The sequence below is a fragment of the Mustelus asterias genome, chromosome 15 (assembly GCF_964213995.1).
Source record: "Mustelus asterias chromosome 15, sMusAst1.hap1.1, whole genome shotgun sequence".
NCBI classification, from domain to species: Eukaryota; Metazoa; Chordata; class Chondrichthyes; order Carcharhiniformes; family Triakidae; genus Mustelus; species Mustelus asterias.
In genome coordinates this window covers 78,708,259-78,728,112 of record NC_135815.1, presented here as the reverse complement: position 1 = coordinate 78,728,112, position 19,854 = coordinate 78,708,259, and the positions used below count along the sequence as shown (strand labels likewise).

General features: G+C 41.8%; 2 protein-coding genes across 6 annotated transcripts in view; one reads left to right on the top strand and one right to left on the bottom strand.

Annotated features, from left to right (window-relative positions):
• dhx57 (DEAH (Asp-Glu-Ala-Asp/His) box polypeptide 57) overlaps positions 1-17,454 on the bottom strand; it is a 79,438-nt gene extending 61,984 nt beyond the window's left edge. The window contains exons 1-6 of one of the 3 annotated variants that reach the window (XM_078230192.1): positions 16,374-16,488; positions 15,734-16,058; positions 15,580-15,685; positions 14,131-14,283; positions 7,731-7,931; positions 858-1,651 (exon numbers count right to left, since the gene is read on the bottom strand). In XM_078230192.1, coding sequence (XP_078086318.1) covers positions 858-1,651; positions 7,731-7,931; positions 14,131-14,283; positions 15,580-15,685; positions 15,734-16,046 — 1,567 coding nt within the window. In that variant the 5' untranslated portion in view covers positions 16,047-16,058; positions 16,374-16,488. Of the gene's footprint in view, positions 1-857; positions 1,652-7,730; positions 7,932-14,130; positions 14,284-15,579; positions 16,059-16,373; positions 16,489-17,348 lie in introns of those variants that run through there. The other 2 variants (XM_078230190.1, XM_078230191.1) reach the window with 2 other exon arrangements.
• A 32-nt stretch (positions 17,455-17,486) lies between these two features.
• The window catches only part of morn2 (MORN repeat containing 2), a 43,656-nt gene continuing 41,288 nt past the window's right edge, over positions 17,487-19,854 (top strand). For 2 of the 3 annotated variants that reach the window (XM_078230208.1, XM_078230209.1), the window contains exon 1: positions 17,515-17,636. In XM_078230208.1, the coding sequence (XP_078086334.1) occupies positions 17,630-17,636 (7 nt within the window). In that variant the 5' untranslated portion in view covers positions 17,515-17,629. Of the gene's footprint in view, positions 17,637-19,854 lie in introns of all 3 variants that reach the window. The other variant, XM_078230207.1, reaches the window with a different exon arrangement.

Below are 19,854 nucleotides of genomic sequence, written 5' to 3'. Positions count from 1 at the left end.
TTGATAAGGCCACACTTGGAATACTGTGTACAATTCTGGTCACCTTATTATAGAAAGGATATTATTAAACTAGAAAAAGTGCAGAAAAGATTTACTATGATGCTATCCAGACTTGATGGTTTAAGTTATAAGCAGAGGCTTGATAGACCGGGACTTTTTCCTCTGGAGCGTAGAAGGCTGAGGGGTGATCTTATAGAGGTCTATAAAATAATGAGGGGCACAGATCAGCTAGAAAGTCAATATATTTTCCCAAAGGTAGGGGAGTCTAAAACTAGAGGGCATAGGTTTAAGGTGAGAGGGGAGAGATACAAAAGTGTTCAGAGGGGCAATTTTTTCACACACAGGGTGGTGATTGTCTGGAACAAGCTGCCAGAGGTGGTAGTAGAGACGGGTACAATTTTGTCTTTTAAAAAGCATTTAGACAGTTACATGGGTATGATGGGTATAGAGGGACATGGGCCAAATGTAGGCAATTGGGACTAGCTTAGGGGGTTAAAAAAAAGGTGGCATTGACAAGTTGGACCGAAGGACCTGTTTCCATGCTGTAAACCTCTGACTCTAAGCAACTCCCCACCCTCCAGCATTGGATCCAGGTTCAAGATCTGTTGCCTGCTGTATTGATCCTAAATCTGTTAATCTCAGCATCCTGGAATTTTTCCTTTTTAAAAAAAAAATGTTTCCACCAAGACTATGTTCACTGCAGTACCATGCTATTCCACAGGGTTACTCCTTCAAAACTCAAGGAATTACTCCTAAAAACGCATTGTAGCTTGTGCTTTCCTTAGCTCTGCAACAAACTTTTCAGGGTGTAATTGGTGCCAAAACAAATCTCAAGGACTCCAGGTTCACAATAGTACCTGCCAGCTGATGACCAAGAGGATAGTTGCGAGGTGTTTGTTGATCGTTAGTTTGTTCAGTCAAGACAGAGAGCACAATAGGAGGCATACTGTATTTATGGGTAGTTTCAAGGAGTAGTTCGCTCATTTTCACTTCATTTTCCAAGCACATGATCAGCGTGTGAACCACTGGTTCATTTGTTTTTGCTGCCAACAAGGCCTCTTCATAGAGATGTTCAGTTATATGCAAACGGCAAGCTTGAGGGAGATTGTCATTGGTAGAAGAAAAGGCTATAAGTGGGGCCTCGTATGGATATTTATTACCATATGGAAATCGGATCTCAAGTGTGTATAGGAGAGCATTGGCGTCACAACGCAAATGACTGTCCTCTTTCCTTTCTTTCTTTGAAGGCAACTCATGTCTGAACTTGCATCGCGACCCAAAGCGACAATTACCCTTGAGGTAAAACTGACAAACATCTTTCAGAGTCTTTGTTGACAAGTCTTCAGTCTCGCAGCTTCTCGATTTACTAAGCTTCTGTGTCAGAAACACAAGTGCCAGTTCCACGCTCCAGACCTGGTTTTGAATCCTTTCGGAGAATTTGCTCTCATATATGGAGCTGAGAGCAAGTGCTTCTTCTTGCCTCCGCTCCACACAATCCTCCATGCTAATGGTACCACATCTGGGAGGAGCTTTGATCCTATCTTTAAACTTTTCCCGAAAGCAATGCTGCAACAGATATTCCAAAGATGATCCTACATCCCCATCAAACATCTTGAGTGCCGATATGCAATGTTCAGAGTGAAAACCATACCTAAAATAAAAATAAGCATGTTATTTTTACATATCATAACAATTCACCAACTGAATTCATTGCAATATACAATTTGCCTCTATGCCAGAACACGTTAACCATGAATATATGCAAAAATCAGCTCTTTGGTGCAATTGGAAAAATAGATTACAAGTTCTGTACCTAGTACAAGATAAGTCATGGTAAACAGCGAGGGAATAGGAGCTAAAACTATTTATATTAACTGCAGTTAAATGAAACCTACCCTTAAATAACTTAAATACCGCAAATGCTTAAAGGAGATCTTAAAGGAGAACAGAATACACTGGAAATACTCAGCAGGTCAGGCAGCCTATCAGTTGGGTATACTCTCACCTTGGAGTCACAAGATTCCAGGTTCGAGTGCTAAGCTGCATTTTTAGCACAAAAATCAAGGATAACAATCCAATGTAGTTCTGAGGGAGTGCTGCACTGTCAGAGGTTCTGGCTTTCATCTGCCTGCCTGGGTAGATGCAAAAGATTCCTGTGGGACTATCAAAGAAGAGCAAGGGAATTATCCCCAGTGTCCTGGTCAATATTCAAGGGTCAGCCAGACTTAAAACGTAAGCTCTGTTCTATCTTCACAGATGCTATCAGACCTGCTGAGATTTTCCAGCATCTGCAGTAATTTGATTTTATTTATCTCTATGCAAATAAGTTGGTTTTGAATGAGTTAAAACCTCATCCCGTATGGAGTGCATGCATTTCTTATTGTAGTCCACATTTAAAAATAAACAGGATGCATTCTAAATAAGCATAGTGTAAAGCATTTTGGGACTTTGCCAAGCTAGAGGAAAGGCACTGCCTACAAGCTGGCCTCAGTCCCAAAAAATTCTGTGGTGCACTATTCAATTTAGCTTGACATATTTACCAGGAGGGGAACAACTATTGATACTTGAGCAAAACAGGATACATTCTCAATAATTAGAATTAGATAGAAGTATAGCTTTGTATTTTGTTCTCTTTTAAAGGGGGTTAGTTTTCATGGTGGTGTTGAACTAACTGAGTTTTAGGTAATTAACTATGAGGAATAAAAAAAAAAGAACTGTTCTCTATAGCAGAAGAATTATCCAAACACCAGGAAAACAAATTAGCAGTGTCCCTATTTATTAAAAGCACATACTTCACCTACATCATCCCACAGTCTTGCAAAGGAATCCATTTTGTCTATTATAAGACTCACAGTAGGTCACACGACACAAAGTAAACTATAACACTAAATAAAATTAACAGCTAAAATTTGGGAGAGAGTCTTAAAACAGAGACAGCTGAGAGAGATGCCCATTTTTGGTTTATGCCCGGTGTTGTTTGTGTGCTATCTTTTTTACGAACTAACCTTTACTATTATGAATGGCCTGCCGGGAAGGCAAGCAAGAAGAAATTCCCAAAACCCCACATTCTTTCAATTCACTTTAGATATAGATGTGGACTGCAAATGTTACATCCATTCAAACAAGGGGAAAAGGTTAAACCACAACTATACGGCAGTCAGGTGGTGGAGAAACTTTCAGGGACAATAATAGGGCACATAAATATTTGACATTTGGAACATTATGATCCAAAACAGGAACGTTAGCATAGATTTCATAAGATAAACATAAACAGGAGCAACAGTAGACAACTCTACGCATCAAGTCTGCTCTGCCATTCGTTAAGATTTGTGCAGTAAACCATGTTTGGCTGTCATTGAACTCTTTGATGAAGCAACAGAGAGGGTTGACGATGACGAGGCAGTAATATGTACACAGACTTTCAAAAGGTGTTTAATAAAGCACCATGTAATAAACACATTTGAAAACTCAAAGCTCATGGGATTTAAGTGACAGAAAGCAGTGATGAATGATTGTTTTTCAGACCGAAGGGAAATACGTAGGTGGCTCGAATCAAGAGTACTGATCTTTGTGATGTATATTAATGACATGACATAATTTCAAAGTTTTCAGATGACATGAAACTCAAACCTAGTAAAGCAATGAGGAGGATAGTAACAGACTTCGGGAAGAATGTAAAATAAAAGCAAAATACTGCAGACTCTGAAAATCTGAAATTAAGAACAGCAAATGCACTTAGCACATCAGGCAACATTTGTGGAGTTACAAACGGTGTTAAGGTTTTAGGTCAAAGACCCATCATCAGAACTCAAAAATATTAGCGATTTGACAGTTTATCTGCATGTATGATGCGAGGTTAAAAGGCAGGGGATTGGGGTGAGAACAAATCAAAGGTGAAGGTTTACAATAGGTTGGAAGGCAGGGCAGATTAAATGACAAAGTGGATCATTGTGCAAATTGAAAGCGGTGGTAATAGGACAAGTTAAAGACATAAAACATGGGTCTATTGGAGGTGTAGATGGTTATAGCAAACCACCTACCAACATTTGGACCGTGATTCTCCCAAAATAATTCTAAATCCCCAACGTGCAGGAAAATGGGAGTAATTACCACCAGTCTATTTCGCGTACTTCCCAGAGCGAATCCACGACACTCTGGGCACTGCAGAGTGCCTCAGCGGGATTCACTTTGGTAAGTGTGCAGAGAGACCTGGATGTCCTTGTGCATGAATCACAAAAAGTTGGTTTGCAGGTACAGCAGGTAATTAAGTTGAAAGTTTTTAAAGTTTATTTATTGTCACAAGTAGGCTTACATTAACACTGAATGAAGTTACTGTGAAAATCCCCTAGTTGCCACACTCCAGCACCTGTTCAGGTACACTGAGGAAGAATTTAGCATGGCCAATCACCTAACCAGCACATCTTTCGGATGAAGGGAGGAAACCAGAGCACCCAGAGAAAACCCATGCACATGGGGAGAACGTGCAAACTCTGCACAGACAGTGACCCAAGCCGGGAATCGAACACAGGTCCCTGGCGCTGTGAGTGCTAACCTCTGTACCACCGCAAATGGAATTTTATCTTCCATTGCCCCCCCCCACCCCCAGCCCTGTCCCTTGGGTAGTGCCAGGCTGGTACTGCCCAAGGGGCACCCCCACTTACCCCCAACCTCCCAGAGGGGCTTCAATTCCCTCCAGCGGGGTTGGACGCCTGTTCCCTGTTAGTGGGGAGCAGTCACTAGTGAGTCCGGAGAATACAATTTCCAGTATGGAGCTGACAATGCAAAAAAAAACGTAGCCTGGCAGAGTGTGGAGGTCATGGTGCCCAGTGTGAATTCCTGAAACGCATGCACGCACCTCCCCTCCCCCCTCCGGTCTCCAATGGGAGCAGTGGTTATGATCTAAAGTTGCTGAAATCAATGTTTAGGCTGCTAAATCCCCAAATGAAAGAGGTGGTGCTGTCCCTCAAGCTTGCACGGAAGTTAACTGAAACAGTGTTGGAGGCTGAAGAAATGAGAAGCAAAGTTGATGAAACGTTGCAGTTCAAGGCAGGAGCAGGAACACACTAATCAATGCACCAGAAACAGTAGTGAAGAAGGGGGACAGGACAAAAATGCATGTGTTCCATGTAAACACAAACATAGCTAGGACCCATGTTGTTTCCCATACCAAGCTTTTATTTGGAAGAAATGAGTGCAGTTGGAGGAGAAGTTTAAGAGAGAAACCAGTTGCACCTTAATTGAAAGGAAAAACAGATGACCTGAGGCTAGAAAGTGGAGGTGGAAGGACTGGACATCCATGAAAATGAAATAAGTAGTCATGAAACTGGAAGTGGTTAAAGTGGCAGCAGGCTGCAGACAAGTTGCAGATGTAGATTGGAAGAGATTGACCATGTGGAATCAAGATAGTTAGAAATTATTTCAATGGGACAGGATGTATATTCCAGGACTGACCAGTTTGTGGATCCTGGGAAGAAGTAGAAGTGAATTGTGTGGTATTAGGGAACTATGAAGTTGGAGGCCATGGTGGGAGTGGATCTGATCTCCAGAGGACAGTCTGGAAAACAATGGCATGATGCTGATGGTGGGATTATGGTCATAAGGTAGGAGGTGATGTTGAGAGCTTATGTTCAGTCTCAACAAAGTAGCAAACTGCTCTGCTGGTTTAATGGCTATATAAGGGGCAGCACGGTGGTTAGCATTGCTGCCTCACAGCGCCAGGGACCCGAGTTCAATTGACTAGGTGGAGTTCGCCCAGTGTCTGCGTTTCCTCCCACAGTTCAAAGATGTGCAGGTTACTTGGATTAGCCATGGAAAATGCACAGGGTTATGGGGAAAGGGTGGAGATGGGCATGGGCGGGATGCTCTTTTGGAGAGTCAGTGCAGACTTGAGTCAGATGGCCTCTTTCTGCACTGTAGGGATTCTATGGTAAGGACAGACATACAGTGCTGCAAATTGATGAGGACATAAGCAGCCCGGTGAAATGGGCAGACAAATTTTAGCCAAGTGCTAGGTGATGCATTTTGGTAGGAAGAATGGGGAGTGACAAATCGGCTACGTAGCACAATGCAGGAGAACTGGAAGATACACCAGCAAATCTTTGAAGGGGGCAGGATAAGTTGAAAAGTTGAGAAGTCTGTTAAAAAACATACAGGATCCTTAGCTTTATAAACAGAGGCATATAGCACAAAAGCAAGGAAGTTATGCCTAACCTTTACAAATCACAAGGTCCCAGCTGGAATATTGTGTCCAATTCTGGGCACTACACTTTAGGAAGGATGTCAAGACCTTAAAAAGGATGCAGAGGAGATTTACTGGAATGGTACCAGGGATTAAAGACTTCAGTCACGTGGAAACTGTGGTTGTTCTCCTTGGAGTAGAGGTCAAGAGGAGATTTACTACAGTTGTCCAGATTCCTAAAGGGTTTTGATAGTTTCTCCTTATTCATTCTGTCTCTAGTGCAGTAAGATCAATAACCAAAGAACATGGACTTAAAGTAATTGGCAAAAGAATCAAAAGGTGAAATTAGGAGGTCCTTTTTTGTTAAAAAAAAACACATTGTCATGATCTGGATTGCATTGCTTGAAAGAGTGAAGGAAGAAGTTTCAATAATAATTTTCAAAATGGAATTGTAGAAATACTTGAAAGGCAAAATTTGCAAGGCTGTGGAGTGAGGACAGGATAATGGGGCTATCTTTCAAATAGCGAACACAGACACAATGGGCCAAATGGCCTCCTTCTATGCTGTGTTATTCAGATTCTATGAATTGTAACTGTCCATAGTATATATTGATTAAGCCAAACCCTCAGCAGTTTCTAAAAACAGCACAATACACAACCTCCTGTTGTGGTTCAGCTAAAGCTAACCAAATTACATCAGTAAGATTTCATAGCCTGAACACAAAGACTCAACCCACTTGGGAAGATGATTATTTTTGTCCTTTTCTTGACGGCATTGTATTTGTCCCCCAATTCTTCTCAAACAGAAACATTGCTGAGAAAAATATGCTTCATAAAGATTACAAAGGTACTGAAATATTTACAAAATATTCGGTGGCACAGTGGTTAGCACTGCTGCCTCACAGTGCCAGGGACCCGGGTTCAATTCTGGCCTTGGGTGACTGTGCGGAGTTTGCACATTGTCCCCACGTCTGCGTGGGTTTCCTCCCACAGTCCAAAGGTGTGTGGGTTAGGTTGGTTGGCCATGATAAATTGTCCCTTAGTGTCAGGGGGATTAATAGGGTAAATATGTGGAGTTATAGGGATGGGACCTGGGTGGGATTGTCTTCGGTGCAGGCTCGATGGGCCAAATGGCCTCCTTCTGCACTGTAGATTCTACGATAACTAATTCTGTTGCCTCAACTACATCTCACAACAGCACAGAATGACTTCAAATTCAGAATATTTTGAGCATTTGGCATCATTACCTGCAAAAGCACAAGTCACTAATCTTTTGCACAGACTGTCTTAGAATCCCTACTGTCTATGACATGTTTACTTTCCACACAAGTCTCTTCCCACTCTACTTCATCGCACCCTATCAATATTTCCAATTCCTTTCTCCATCATGTACTTGAGCTTCTCATAGGTTTCCCCTTAAATTCATCCATGCTATTTGTTCAAACACTCCAAGCAGCAGCAAGTTCCATGTTCACGTTGCTAATCTGCAGCTTTAAAATGTGACTAACCAATACATTTAACATGGGTTCAATAAAAATCTAAACCAACAAACCTAGTTAGCTTCCGAACAGCAAATAGAGATATCTCGGGCTGTTCAAAACTGGTTTGTTGATCGACAGGATGGTACACAAGAGGACTATTTTCAGCTACCGCCAAACCTTCTTCCTTTGTAGACCAATACTGATCTTCATCTCTGTAATCCAGGTCATCATATTCTTCTTTCAGATCACAGTCCTCTTCAGAATCCTCACTTCTACAGAAAAAAAAAAGAGGGAAAGGGGAAAAACAAAGTGTTAATTATAAAAATTAATATCCAAAACACAATCAAACACCAGCAAGATCAACTTGGATTTGTCAATGGTCAAGTTTTACATAGAATTTATAGCACAAAAACAGGCCATTTGGCCCAATTAGTCTGTGTCCTTCTGCTTCATTCCAGCCTCACCCTAACTTACTTCATCTATCCCTATCAGCACGTCCTTCCAGTCATAGTTTTCCCTCGTGAAATTATTTGGCTTCCCCCAAAATGCAAATTTATCTAACCTTCGAAGAGGCCATGGGTATTTTGTGACGAATATGTTACAGCATTTTCATGGAGAATTATCAACAGAAATTAAAATCATGTTTTGAGATAAATCATCAATTACACCGGGCTTTGTGAACTTTAAAAAGAAGTGATAATTTTGTCAGTTGAAACTTTTAATTGCTTGAAATACATTACAGTGATTGAAGCTACCCAACAACAAATAGGCCAGTTGCAATGATGATGATGGTCTGTGAAAAACAAAACTAGATTTAAATCGTACACTAAACACAAACAAATATGGACAAGTATAAGCAGCACTTTTTCAAAACTGTTCCAAATTGTGGTAATATTTTCTCTTGAATAATAGATGTTTATAAGCCAATGTTTGAAGACTAATATTGCTTAGCGTGCTTCCCTAATTTATGGAAAATACCCGAGTCAACCATAGAGCGAATGCGCATGTATACGTATCTGTGTACGTGCAGAAGAATTCTACATTTCCCATTTGCTCTGAGAATGTTTTTCATAGGAAGCTGTTTCCGAGACAAGTGTGGGGAGGGAGTGGTTTGCACTAACTTAAGTACGATGCTGAACATCAGAAGATTTTCCTCTTGTAACAGAAACAGCTTGCTCAATGGTCAGAGTTTTATCTCTGATCACTACGGGCACATAAGATTTCCTGACATTGAAACTAAATTTTCGCTCTATTTGAAGGGAAATAGGTTTGCATTATTACTAAAAGAGATGCATTGTATGCATCAAAACAAAATTATATTGGAGATATAATAGTAAATGCTAAAAGAAAAGATATTTTGCACCTGCAAAAGTAAATTTCAGGATATACTATAACAATGACATGACCAAAAAAAAACTGAATATGAAGAAAAGTTCATTCACTTCAACCACAACGGAAACAATCGCCTCATGTTTAGTGTGAACACAATTTTTGGGACTCTTTCATTGAAATCAACTTCCTGCCAGCATATAAATTAAGGTAACAAAGCACGTCCATAGTTAAGGATTGATATCCTTGTGAACAAATCCCACCATGACCTCGACCCCCATTATCTCTGAAACTTCCTCCAGCCTGAACATGCTCCAATAAAATCCTTTACTTGTGGTCTCCTCTCCATCCCTCACTCTACCATTGATGGCTGTGCCTTCAGCTGCCCAAGCTGTAAAGCCTGATAATCCTTCTATAAATCTCTCCATCTATAAAATGCTCCTCAAAACATATTGTTTTCACCAAGTTTTATTATCGATGAGATTTGTGTGCTGTAAAGTCCCTTGGGACATTCTGCTACAAAGGCATTATATAAATACAAGTTGTTGTTGAAATAAAGCACTCTCAACCATGTTCACAGAATCATAGCGTGATACAGTGCAAAGGAAGGCATTTGGCCCATCCTGCCTATTTTGGCTCTTCAGTATCCGATTAATCCCAGTCTGCTGCTCTTTCCCCAGAGCCATGTAAATTCTTTCCCCGAAGTATTAAGTCAATTCTTTTTGAAAGCTGCTATTGAATTTGTTTCTGTCTCCCTATCAGGCACTGTTTGCCTGAACACAACATAATTGCTACATAATTTTCTTTTTCTCATGCTGCCTTTCACTCTATTATCATCTTGGATCTGCATCCTCCAGTTACCAATTATTTCATCACAAAATAATTTGTCCTTAATTTTTTTCCCCTCATTTCATCTTTCATATTTTTACCAATCATCTCAGATTTGCATCCTCTAGTTACCAACCATGTGACCACTGGAAATTTACTCAATCAAACCATGATTTTGAACCATGATTGTGGAGTATATCAAATTGGATAAAGAATGACATCTGTGATGGGAGGGAATTCAGGAGGGGACAGAGATCGCATATATGGTTGAAGCTGATTGTAAATGTTTCACTGATGTGCCGAATTCTGCCATCATTGAGAATAGAGATGTATTTTTAGCCGCCTCCTTCTCGTCCTGTTCGTTGATTACTCGTCCACCACAATTCATGACCGATGTGGCAGGACTTCGGAGCCGCAATCTGATTCATTGGCTGTGGGACTATTTAGCTCTGCTTAATGCATGCTGCTTCGGTGGTTTGGCATTCATACTGTACTATGTGGTCGCTTCACCAGATTTACATCCCAATTTTAGATATGCCTGGTGCTCTTCCAAGCTCCTCAGGGTTGATCCCATACCTAGATGGTAATGGTACAGTAAGGAGAATGACAGACCATGGATGGATTTTTCCAGTTCTGCCAGCAGGGGGAAGCATGGTGGGTGAAAGTGGAAAATTCTAAGCAAGGTCAAAAGTCAGATTTCCACCACACAGAAAAACAAGTCAAAATTTTCCCTCAGCACTTTCACGGTGGTCGAATGACAGGTTGACGTCCCGCTGATCCATGTTGAAAACTCCATTTGCATGCATTAACACATTATAAAAGCAACTCACCAGAATTACACTCTCCTTCCTAATTATATGCCACACCAGCAGTAAACTAGCTTGGTCGGAATCACACCTTCACTCCCCTTATAATTTCAAGGTGTCTAGATAGATAGAACATTACAGCGCAGTGCAGGCCCTTCGGCCCTCAATGTTGCGCCAACCAGTGGAACCAATCTAAAGCCCATCTAATCTACACTATTCCAATATCATCCATATGTTTATCCAATAACCATTTGAATGCTCTTAATGTTGACTCATTAAGACTCATTAGTTACATCTTCAAAAAATTCAATTAGCCTCGTAAGGCATGATCTGCCTTGGACAAAGCCGTGCTGGCTATTTCTGATCATACTATTCCTCTCCAGATGTTCATAAATCTCGCCCCTCAGGATCTTCTCCATCAACTTACCAACCGCTGAGGTTAGACTCAGTGGTCTATAATTTCCCGGGCTATCTCTTCTCCCTTTCTTGAATAACGGAACCACATCCGCAATCCTCTAATCCTCCGGAACCTCTCCCGTCTCCATTGATGACGCACATTGTAAGCCTACATGCAACAGCATTGCTCGAACTTGTCACTGTTGCCAAAGCTGCACTCTCAGGTGAGACATGGGGTTGGCAGGCTGGACTGTTTGCATTAGGCACTGAGAGCTCAAAGGCAGGGTGGCAGTCTACCAGCATGGAGACGGGGAGTGTCATCCTGTCACACAGTCCTAGTATTAAGGCCAAATGATCAGGGTGAGAAGTTAAAGGCTGTCCTGGGGCTCTGTGGACCACATTGTCGGGGTGAGAAATTAAAGGCAATCATGGAGATTTGCAGAGGCCATGCGAATACAAAGCAAGCACATTGTGGTCCCAGTCCAGGCACGGGCAAGGCCTATCTGCTCAATGGGCACCGTGCACAATAGGATGTGCAGGGTATGGTCATATGTCTCACTCATGGTGATCATTGGGGTGGCTGGCTTGGCATTGGCTGCAGATGAAATACTCATGGTCAGCGGAGGCATCTTCAGCCTGTAAATAGGGAAAGTATCAAAAGGGGGGAGGGGGATGTGGTGCTTGAAGATCTTCAGGGGCTGGGTATCATGCACACTGTCTCAAGATGAGGAGGGGCAAAGTCCACATAGGGCATGGGAACATCTATAATGATGGGTTCAGGGGGAGAGAAGGAATCTCCACAACAATCACCCTGGGCTCCACAGTTACTGGGAGAAGCTGGAGGCTACGCTAAAGTTGCCTTCTCGACCATTGGGAGGTCCACCTGCACATTGTGGGGTTCCAAGACGATCGGAGAGATGTAAATAGTGATGGCGGAAGAGTCGAAGCTGGTCTTGAAGTAAAAATGCAGCAAAATATTGAGACACCCAAAATCAATAACAGTTTAAAAGAGAACCTAGAGAAAAAGAAAATTGCCAAGGCAGGGGTCTGAGGCAGTGGAAAGGGGCCTTTTCGGGGGTAACTTTATACCTATTGGAATTTCAGCTTGGAGAGGCTCAGCTGAGAGAACTCACAAAGACTTTATTAAAAAATTAAGGATTTGAACCAGTAACTCATAGTGCACCTTTAAGCAAGACTATACTAGGCATTGGGGTCAAGTTAGAGGTGGTCTCATTGAGCATTTAACCATCAGAGGAATGAGAGAAGGGGAAAGGCAGCCACGAAGCTGTTGGATACATGCAAAAAACTCCATCAAATCCTGCCAACTCCATTGCCATTTGATGAGTCACAGGGCCCAAGGCAACCATTCATTCCAAAAAGCGCAATTTAGAGCTTATCTCAAATCTAAATTAGGCAACGTATTTAGTGAGTCTTTAACAAGGTTCAAAATTACATGAGTACGCTCAACCCGCTTCCATCCTACATGGGATTGAGGTGTCAGGTTTTTAGGGTTGCTTCTTAGACACCAATGATCAGTGAGGGAGCACCTCGGCTACAAGAGTGCAATAGGGAGATTCTGAACATGAATTCCTGAAACAGAAAAAATCTAAGCTTTACTGTATTTAAAGGGAAACAAACTAGAAAAAATATATTGCATACACCCAAAGAATAAGCACACAGGGGACAACTGGTGAATGGGGAAAGGACGGATATTTTGTCAGCTGTATAAAGATTTGTGTATTTTTTTTTAAAAATACATGACTGGTTCACATTTTAGATAAACATCAAGATGGAAGCTGTTGTTCTCAACCAAACTTCAAATGGGGATTGATGCCTAGAAGACACAGATGATTTCTCTGATCTGTACAGTAACTAGGAATTATATACAAGCTACATCTTAGGTGCCAATCATTTTTACACACCTCTTGCAGATGTAGCACCCTCATTGGACAAGGTTGCTAATCATGGTTCAATGATACCATGAGATAAAGGGGAAAGAGGAGGAGGCAGGCCTTAAGAACGACATCAGCCGGTACAAGGATTGAATTTGCACTCATTACACAAAAGTATGTTTTCCTGGCATCCACACCGTCAGTGTTATCGAGCACCACACACCAGGTAACCGAGCTAACTGGCCCCAAGAACAAAATCATAACAGATATGAGAGGTCTGGATGAGGTATAAACATCTGTTTGCCAAGTGAATCTATACACGAGCGGTTCCTTTGCATCTCTGAACTTGTTTGAGGGATAGACACCTCTTCATCTAGATGCTGCTGATGTGGGATAGATACTGTCGGCTTTTCACAAATCCAGTACAACTCCTAAAACCAACATTTCTGGGATTATTTCCATTGTTGATGGAAAACTCGTGGGAGCAGACTGATTGTCCATGATACATACAGGCTGCCCCAGAGTGTCCTTCCCATTTTTGAAAAAAAAAATCAATTAAAGACAAAAAATGTCAGCATTAAATTAACTATTCGAGAAGAGAGCATTATATTCTTTGTAGACCAACTTGCTTATTTATTATTTTACTCCCCTTAGACCAGTAGTAACTTGCTATGTCTTTTTGCTTCAATGTATAATTTCACTTGTAAATAAAGTTCTACAGATGCTGTCACCTTCAAATACCTTGTCCAAATTGACTGTTGTGTTTCCTACAAAACAGTGGCTACACTTCAAAAATACTTATTTGGCTGTAAGGCACTTTGCAATTTCTTGTGGTCATGAAAGGTGGCATATAAATGTATATCTTTGCTTTTTATATATTTAACTGAGTCATTCATCACATTCAAGCCCAGTGTTGTCTTTGCTGGAGTGCTACATAGCAGGAGTCACTAGAAGGGGAGAGATGTTACTTCTGGAGAATGGAACCTTTTAATTTCAGGCAGTCACGAATTGGATTGAGACTGGCCAATCTCATTACTCAGAACAATACCCATAAGTCAGACTGAGTCGGATTTAATTCAAGGTACAATTGTTGAAACTGGCTGGAAATCCAAACCAGTCCACAAATAAATTACAACATTCAAAAGGGATTTGCTTTTAGCTTTCATTCTGTGACAGAATGAAAAGAGAGAGTTTGAAGGGAGAAAACGTGATACACTTACTCTGCTGTAGTCTCCTTTTCATGGTTCTGCAGCTCCCGGAGAAGTTGTTTAACATCCTTCTGGTTTTCAGTTGTCATGTTTATAGTCTGCAAATGTACTCGGTGTTCAGATTTGGATTTAAATTTGCCTCCCTTTTGGCTATTATTGTTCGACCTACAGAAAGGGAAATAATTAAAATATCAACATAACCATTGCAGCAGAACTTGCCTTTCCGATTAAAGGCATGCATTCAAAATCTATGCAGCACATGAATTATTTTAAATAGATAATATATTCAAATTCACTTGTGTTCAAAGTAAGAGGAATTGCACCGAATTACTAAAGTGATCCTTGAAAAGTTACACAGCATCAGTCTACTTAATATACCCAATGGCGTCCAGAAATGGAATTGGACAACAGAAAGAGAGGGGACAAAACTAGTCTTTGCCATTAAAACAAAACAGGCTCATGGTGAATCAGCAGCTCATTTTACCCCACTCATGACTCTCAAGTGGAGACCAATTTCATCCCCAAGGTTTTCTGCTAATTCAGTGGACAATAAAGCACACCCAGCTGAACATTCCATTCTGGAGTACCTGGCAAGAAGTGAAGAGGAGTCATATTGGGCTTGGAACATTGAGCTTGCTCCTCTCTCTACAGGTGCTGCCCGACTGGCTGAGTTTTTCCAGCACTTTGTTTTTATTTAAGCAAAAATATTTCTTGAATCTTATCTGTAATGAAACCAACATTTCTCATCTTCTCGCCATTTCCCCCAGTATACAAAACAATTTATACCAAATAACATCCATTATCCAGTGATTACATTTTTAAACACCACTCATTTTAAAACTCTTCCATTTAAAAAATATTTTCACACTCCAATCTGTAATTATCTTGCAACTGTGTCTTTGCCTACATATGCCATGTTTGTGAACTAACCTCCACTCACCTGATGAAGGAGCAGCGCTCCAAAAGTTCGTGATTCCAAATAAATCTGTTGGACTTTAACCTGGTGTTGTGAGACTGCTTACTGATTTTAAAAACAAAATATTGGTTTCTACAGCGTCTACAATTCCAAAGCACCATTTCTCACAAACTGACCATTCAAATGAATTGCTCACAGGCATCTTCGAAGGTCACTTGTTTATCAGCTGATACAAGCAGCACAAGAATCAGTTGGGTTGAATTATTTCTTTTCAACTTGCGATGAATTATCCGACTCGTTTGGAGCATTTCTTTTACTAGATAAGAACATAAGAAATAGGAGCAGGAGTAGGCCATCTAGCCCCTCGAGCCTGCCCCGCCATTTAATAAGATCATGGCTGATCTGAATAGATAGCGGATATCAGTAGCACAGGGAGCCATAATTCTAATACGTTCACTAAAAATTATTTACAACTTAAGAGAAAGGCTCAAATGATCCAAACACAAGCAAGTCATTAATCCGTGTTGGTCATATTTTGTACTTACCTTTGTGTTTTGACCAGATTACCAAATAAGTTGAACTCGCTTTGCTCCTGGAACAGGTCATTGGGATATTTCCTACTTTCACCTCCGGCTCCACTTCCAGTTCCTGCTCTACTTCCAGTTCCTGCTCTACTTCCAGCTCCAGTTCCTGCTCTACTTCCAGCTCCACTTCCAGTTCCTGCTCTACTTCCAGCTCCACCTCTGGTTCCTGCTCCACCTCCACCTCTGGCTCCTGCTCTACTTCCAACTCCACCTCTGGCTCCTGCTCTACTTCCAGCTCCACCTCTGGCTCCTGCTCCACCTCTACCTCTACCTCGAGGCCTGGTCGGGAGAGTTGGCTTTTGGGTAAAACTGAAATCATCCCCATCGTCCCATGCTTTTCCCGAGGCTTTCCTACTTCCTCCTCCTGCACCACCACAAGGCTTGTTGAACCTTCCTCCTCCTCGGTTTGGCCTCCTTCCAAAATTCATTTTCTGTGATCACTGTTAAAAAGATTAAACACTTGTTATATATTACAGATTATAATTACAACCAAATAGTTATCAATTCTGTACATTTATAATACATTGCTACTGAGTTTTAACCAGTGTTCTAGCCAATATTCATTCATCAGAAACATTACTAAAACAGACAGATTATCTGGTCATTATTTCATTGCTGCTTGTGGGACATTCCTACACACAACTTGGCTCCTGCAGTTCCTACATTACAACAGTGACTATACTTCAAAAACCAGAGTGCCTTCAGTGCACTTGTCCACATTTTTAATGGCAGCAAAATGAAAAAGAAACAATCACAATCAACACAGGAGCTTTGTATGACAGGTTATGAATGGATTAGTTCATTATTCCACGTTCTTGGGTTGTTCAACTATGCAAGGTGCTTTATTTTCCCAAATCCATTTCTTATCCTAATGAAGACTGAAGATAAATTAGTAACATCAACCACAATGAAGGCAAAAGTCAGACATTTTTGAAAATGTTTACAAATCCAATCCTCACAATCAACAATCACACTTTAAAGGGCCATTCCTGCCATTTTGCAAGTCACTCTCGGCCCAGACAAGGACGTGATGTGATTACACGTCATAGCCAACAGCAGAACCAACAAATTTTCAGTGCTGATAGAAGAACTAGCACCTCAAGGGGCAATGCCTGTTTATAGGCAGAGGATCTTGGGGATAGAGAACTTGCATTGTCTTTAAGCACATGCAAGGAAGGCAACATCTCATGTAACATTTTCCCTAACCATATTGCTCATTGAACTTGAAAACCAGAGGCTCCTAGGAGCAACTAAAGAGAAGTGAAAAATGGGCAGGGGACATACCTACCTTTAGGCAAACCATTACAACATCACTACTACAGATCACCTTGGTCATTAACAAATTGCTAGACACTGCTGTATGCAGATTGGCTGCCCCATTTCTAACATCACAGCAGTTCTTCAGAAAAAAAAGTACTCAATCGGCTGAAAAGTGTTTGGAACTTCCTGATCTTTCTCTACACCCCAGCTATGGCCGTAGCACCATATTCTGCACCCTCTTCTTTCCTCCCCCTCCCATATACTTCATATGCAGTATGTTTCGTCTGTAGAGCGCGCACGAAACAATACTTTTCACTGTATTCCAATATATGTGAATTTAAATAGATCAATTCAGTCGTGAAAGGTACTTAATAAATGTAAGTTCTTTTAAGAGGCGAAAGGGATTATCCCAAGTCTACAGCTAATGTGTGTAACATTAAAACAAAAACACTGCCTCAACCATAACATACAGTCTGAAGGAGATGTCTCTGCTTCTGCTGTTCTTGCCCCTCCAGATATTTCTCTCCCACACAAAGCACCGGCTACCTTGGGGACGCCGGCTGCCCCGGAAACGACCTGGTCTTCGAGTTCCGGGTCAAGTTGGTGGTGCTGGTCACCATGGAGATGTCTCCGTATCCGCCTCCTCGCTTCACTCGGTTGAAACTCCGGCGGGTGTGATTGCCGCCGAGCAAATTTATAAAGTAAAACCCAGAGCGCGGCTTGGGCCTTTAATGCGGTTCTACCTGTGAAAATGCCGGGTAAGTGCCACTTGCTCTTCTCCTGGACTGTGAATCGAAGGGCTGCAGGGCACACAGACTACTGTCAACCACGGGTTACCCCACCATTATTATTCAATAATACTTATTTATGATTTAAAAACATAAAAGAGAGACAAGGGCGTTATCAAGAGCGGGTTCTAACCCTATCTCCAGCCACTAATCCCAAACCCTATCCTGACTAAAATGTCAAAGTTTTGGAAAAGCCGTGGGAGCTCTGTGATGATTGACACGATGGGTGACCAATGCGCCTGGGGGCGGGGTAGTTGAAGTTTGGAGGTCATGGCATCTCCCGGAATGGGTCCAGCCGGAGATGGCAACACTTTTCCATAGATCCTTTCAAAGGCATAACCAGCAATGGAGACCTTGCTGCTAAAGTGGTGGTGACAACTCCCTTGGAGAAGTCAAAAGTAGGGATACAGATCTGGTGCAGGCAATGCGATGGGTGTTTACAGGATGAAAGATAACATTTTGTACAGATTTTCTCCCCCAGAAATAGTTCATATTTGGGGCGGCACAGTGGTTAGCACTGCTGTCTCACAGCACAAAGGACCCAGGTTCAATTCCAGCCTCAGTTCACTGTCTGTGTGGAGTTTGTACATTCTCCCTGTGTCTAGGTGAGTTTCAGCCGGGTGCTCCAGTTTCCTCCCACAGTCCAAAGACATGCGGATTACGTTGATTGGCGATGGTAAATTGCTCCTTAGTGTGAGGGGGACCAGCAGGGTAAATACGTGGGGTTATGGGGATAGGGCGTGGGTGGAATTGTGGTCGATGCGGACTCAATGGGCTAAATGGCCTCCTTCTGCACTGTAGGAATTCTATGATTCTATATTTGACAAGAAAGGAAAAGGTGAAAACTGAGACAGTTGAACTAATTTTAGGTAATTGTGAAGACACCGGGATATATAATAGAAACCAGGACTGTCCTGGTAAAACCGCCTGGGTACCGTACCCAGCCCTTAATTTTAATCCTAGTTGCTAAACCCTATTCCTAATCTTAATCTTAATCTTAGCCACTAACTGTCACAAATGTACAAATATTTCAAAATAGCCATCACACAAAAGTATGATAATATTCAGGTTCTCTACATTGATCATGTTGCACTCTTGAAGTGATTCAGTACAGTTAAAGGAATGTTAGATATTTCAAAATGGTCATTACAAATGGTACAAAGATATTTAAATTATCTACCTAGAACAAGTTGCACTCTGGGGTGCTTCAATACAGTTGTGATACATGTAATATTGGCTGTATATATTCAATACAGCCTGAGGGGGATCTGTACAGTTCCACTCCCCTCAGTTCACTGTGGCTGGTAGGTCTTAGACAGCGACTTTTCCCCATTGCCTACAGTCATTGCCCCAAGCTTTAGTATGTCCCTCAGAACGTAGGCCTGGGATTTGGAATGTGCCAGTTGGCAGTAATCGGTTGGGGACAACTCCTTGCACTGGGAGACCAACAAAGTTCAGGCAGACCAAAAAGCGTCTTTCACTGAGTTGACGACCGTCCAGCAACAGCTGATGTTTGTCTCAGTGTGTCCCTGGGAACAGCCCGCTGAGCACAGAGTCCTGCGTCATGGAGCTTGGGATGAACCTCGACATAAACCACCTTATCTCTCTCCAGACTTTCTTTTCAAAGGCACATTCCACAAGGAGGTGGACAACGGTCTCTTCCCCACCAGTCACCTCAAGGGCAATGTGCAGATGGGCTATACTCCAGGCATGTAGGAAGGATCTGATGGGAAGGGCCTTTCTCACCACCAGCCAAGCTTGTTTGAAAGTTCAGATGATGAGGCATTCTTCCAAATGACTTTGACAGTCTACTCAGGGAATCATCCAACAGGCTCCACCATCTCCTTTTTCCATAGGGCCTCTAGGACATTATGTTCAGACCACTGCCTGATGTACTTGTGGTCAGAGGTGTTTCTCTGCATAAATGTTTCCACAAGGGACAGGTGGGATGGCATGGTCTAACTACTTGGAGCAATACGTTTTGATTTGATTTGATTTATTATTGTCACATGTATTAGTATACTGCAAAAAGTATTGTTTCTTGCATGCTATACAGACAAAGCATACCATACGTAGAGAAGGAAAGGGGAGAGTGCAGAATGTAGTGTTATAGCCATAGCTAGGGTGTAGAGAAAGATCAACTTAATGCAAGGTAGGTTCATTCAAAAGTCTGATGGCAGCAGGGAAG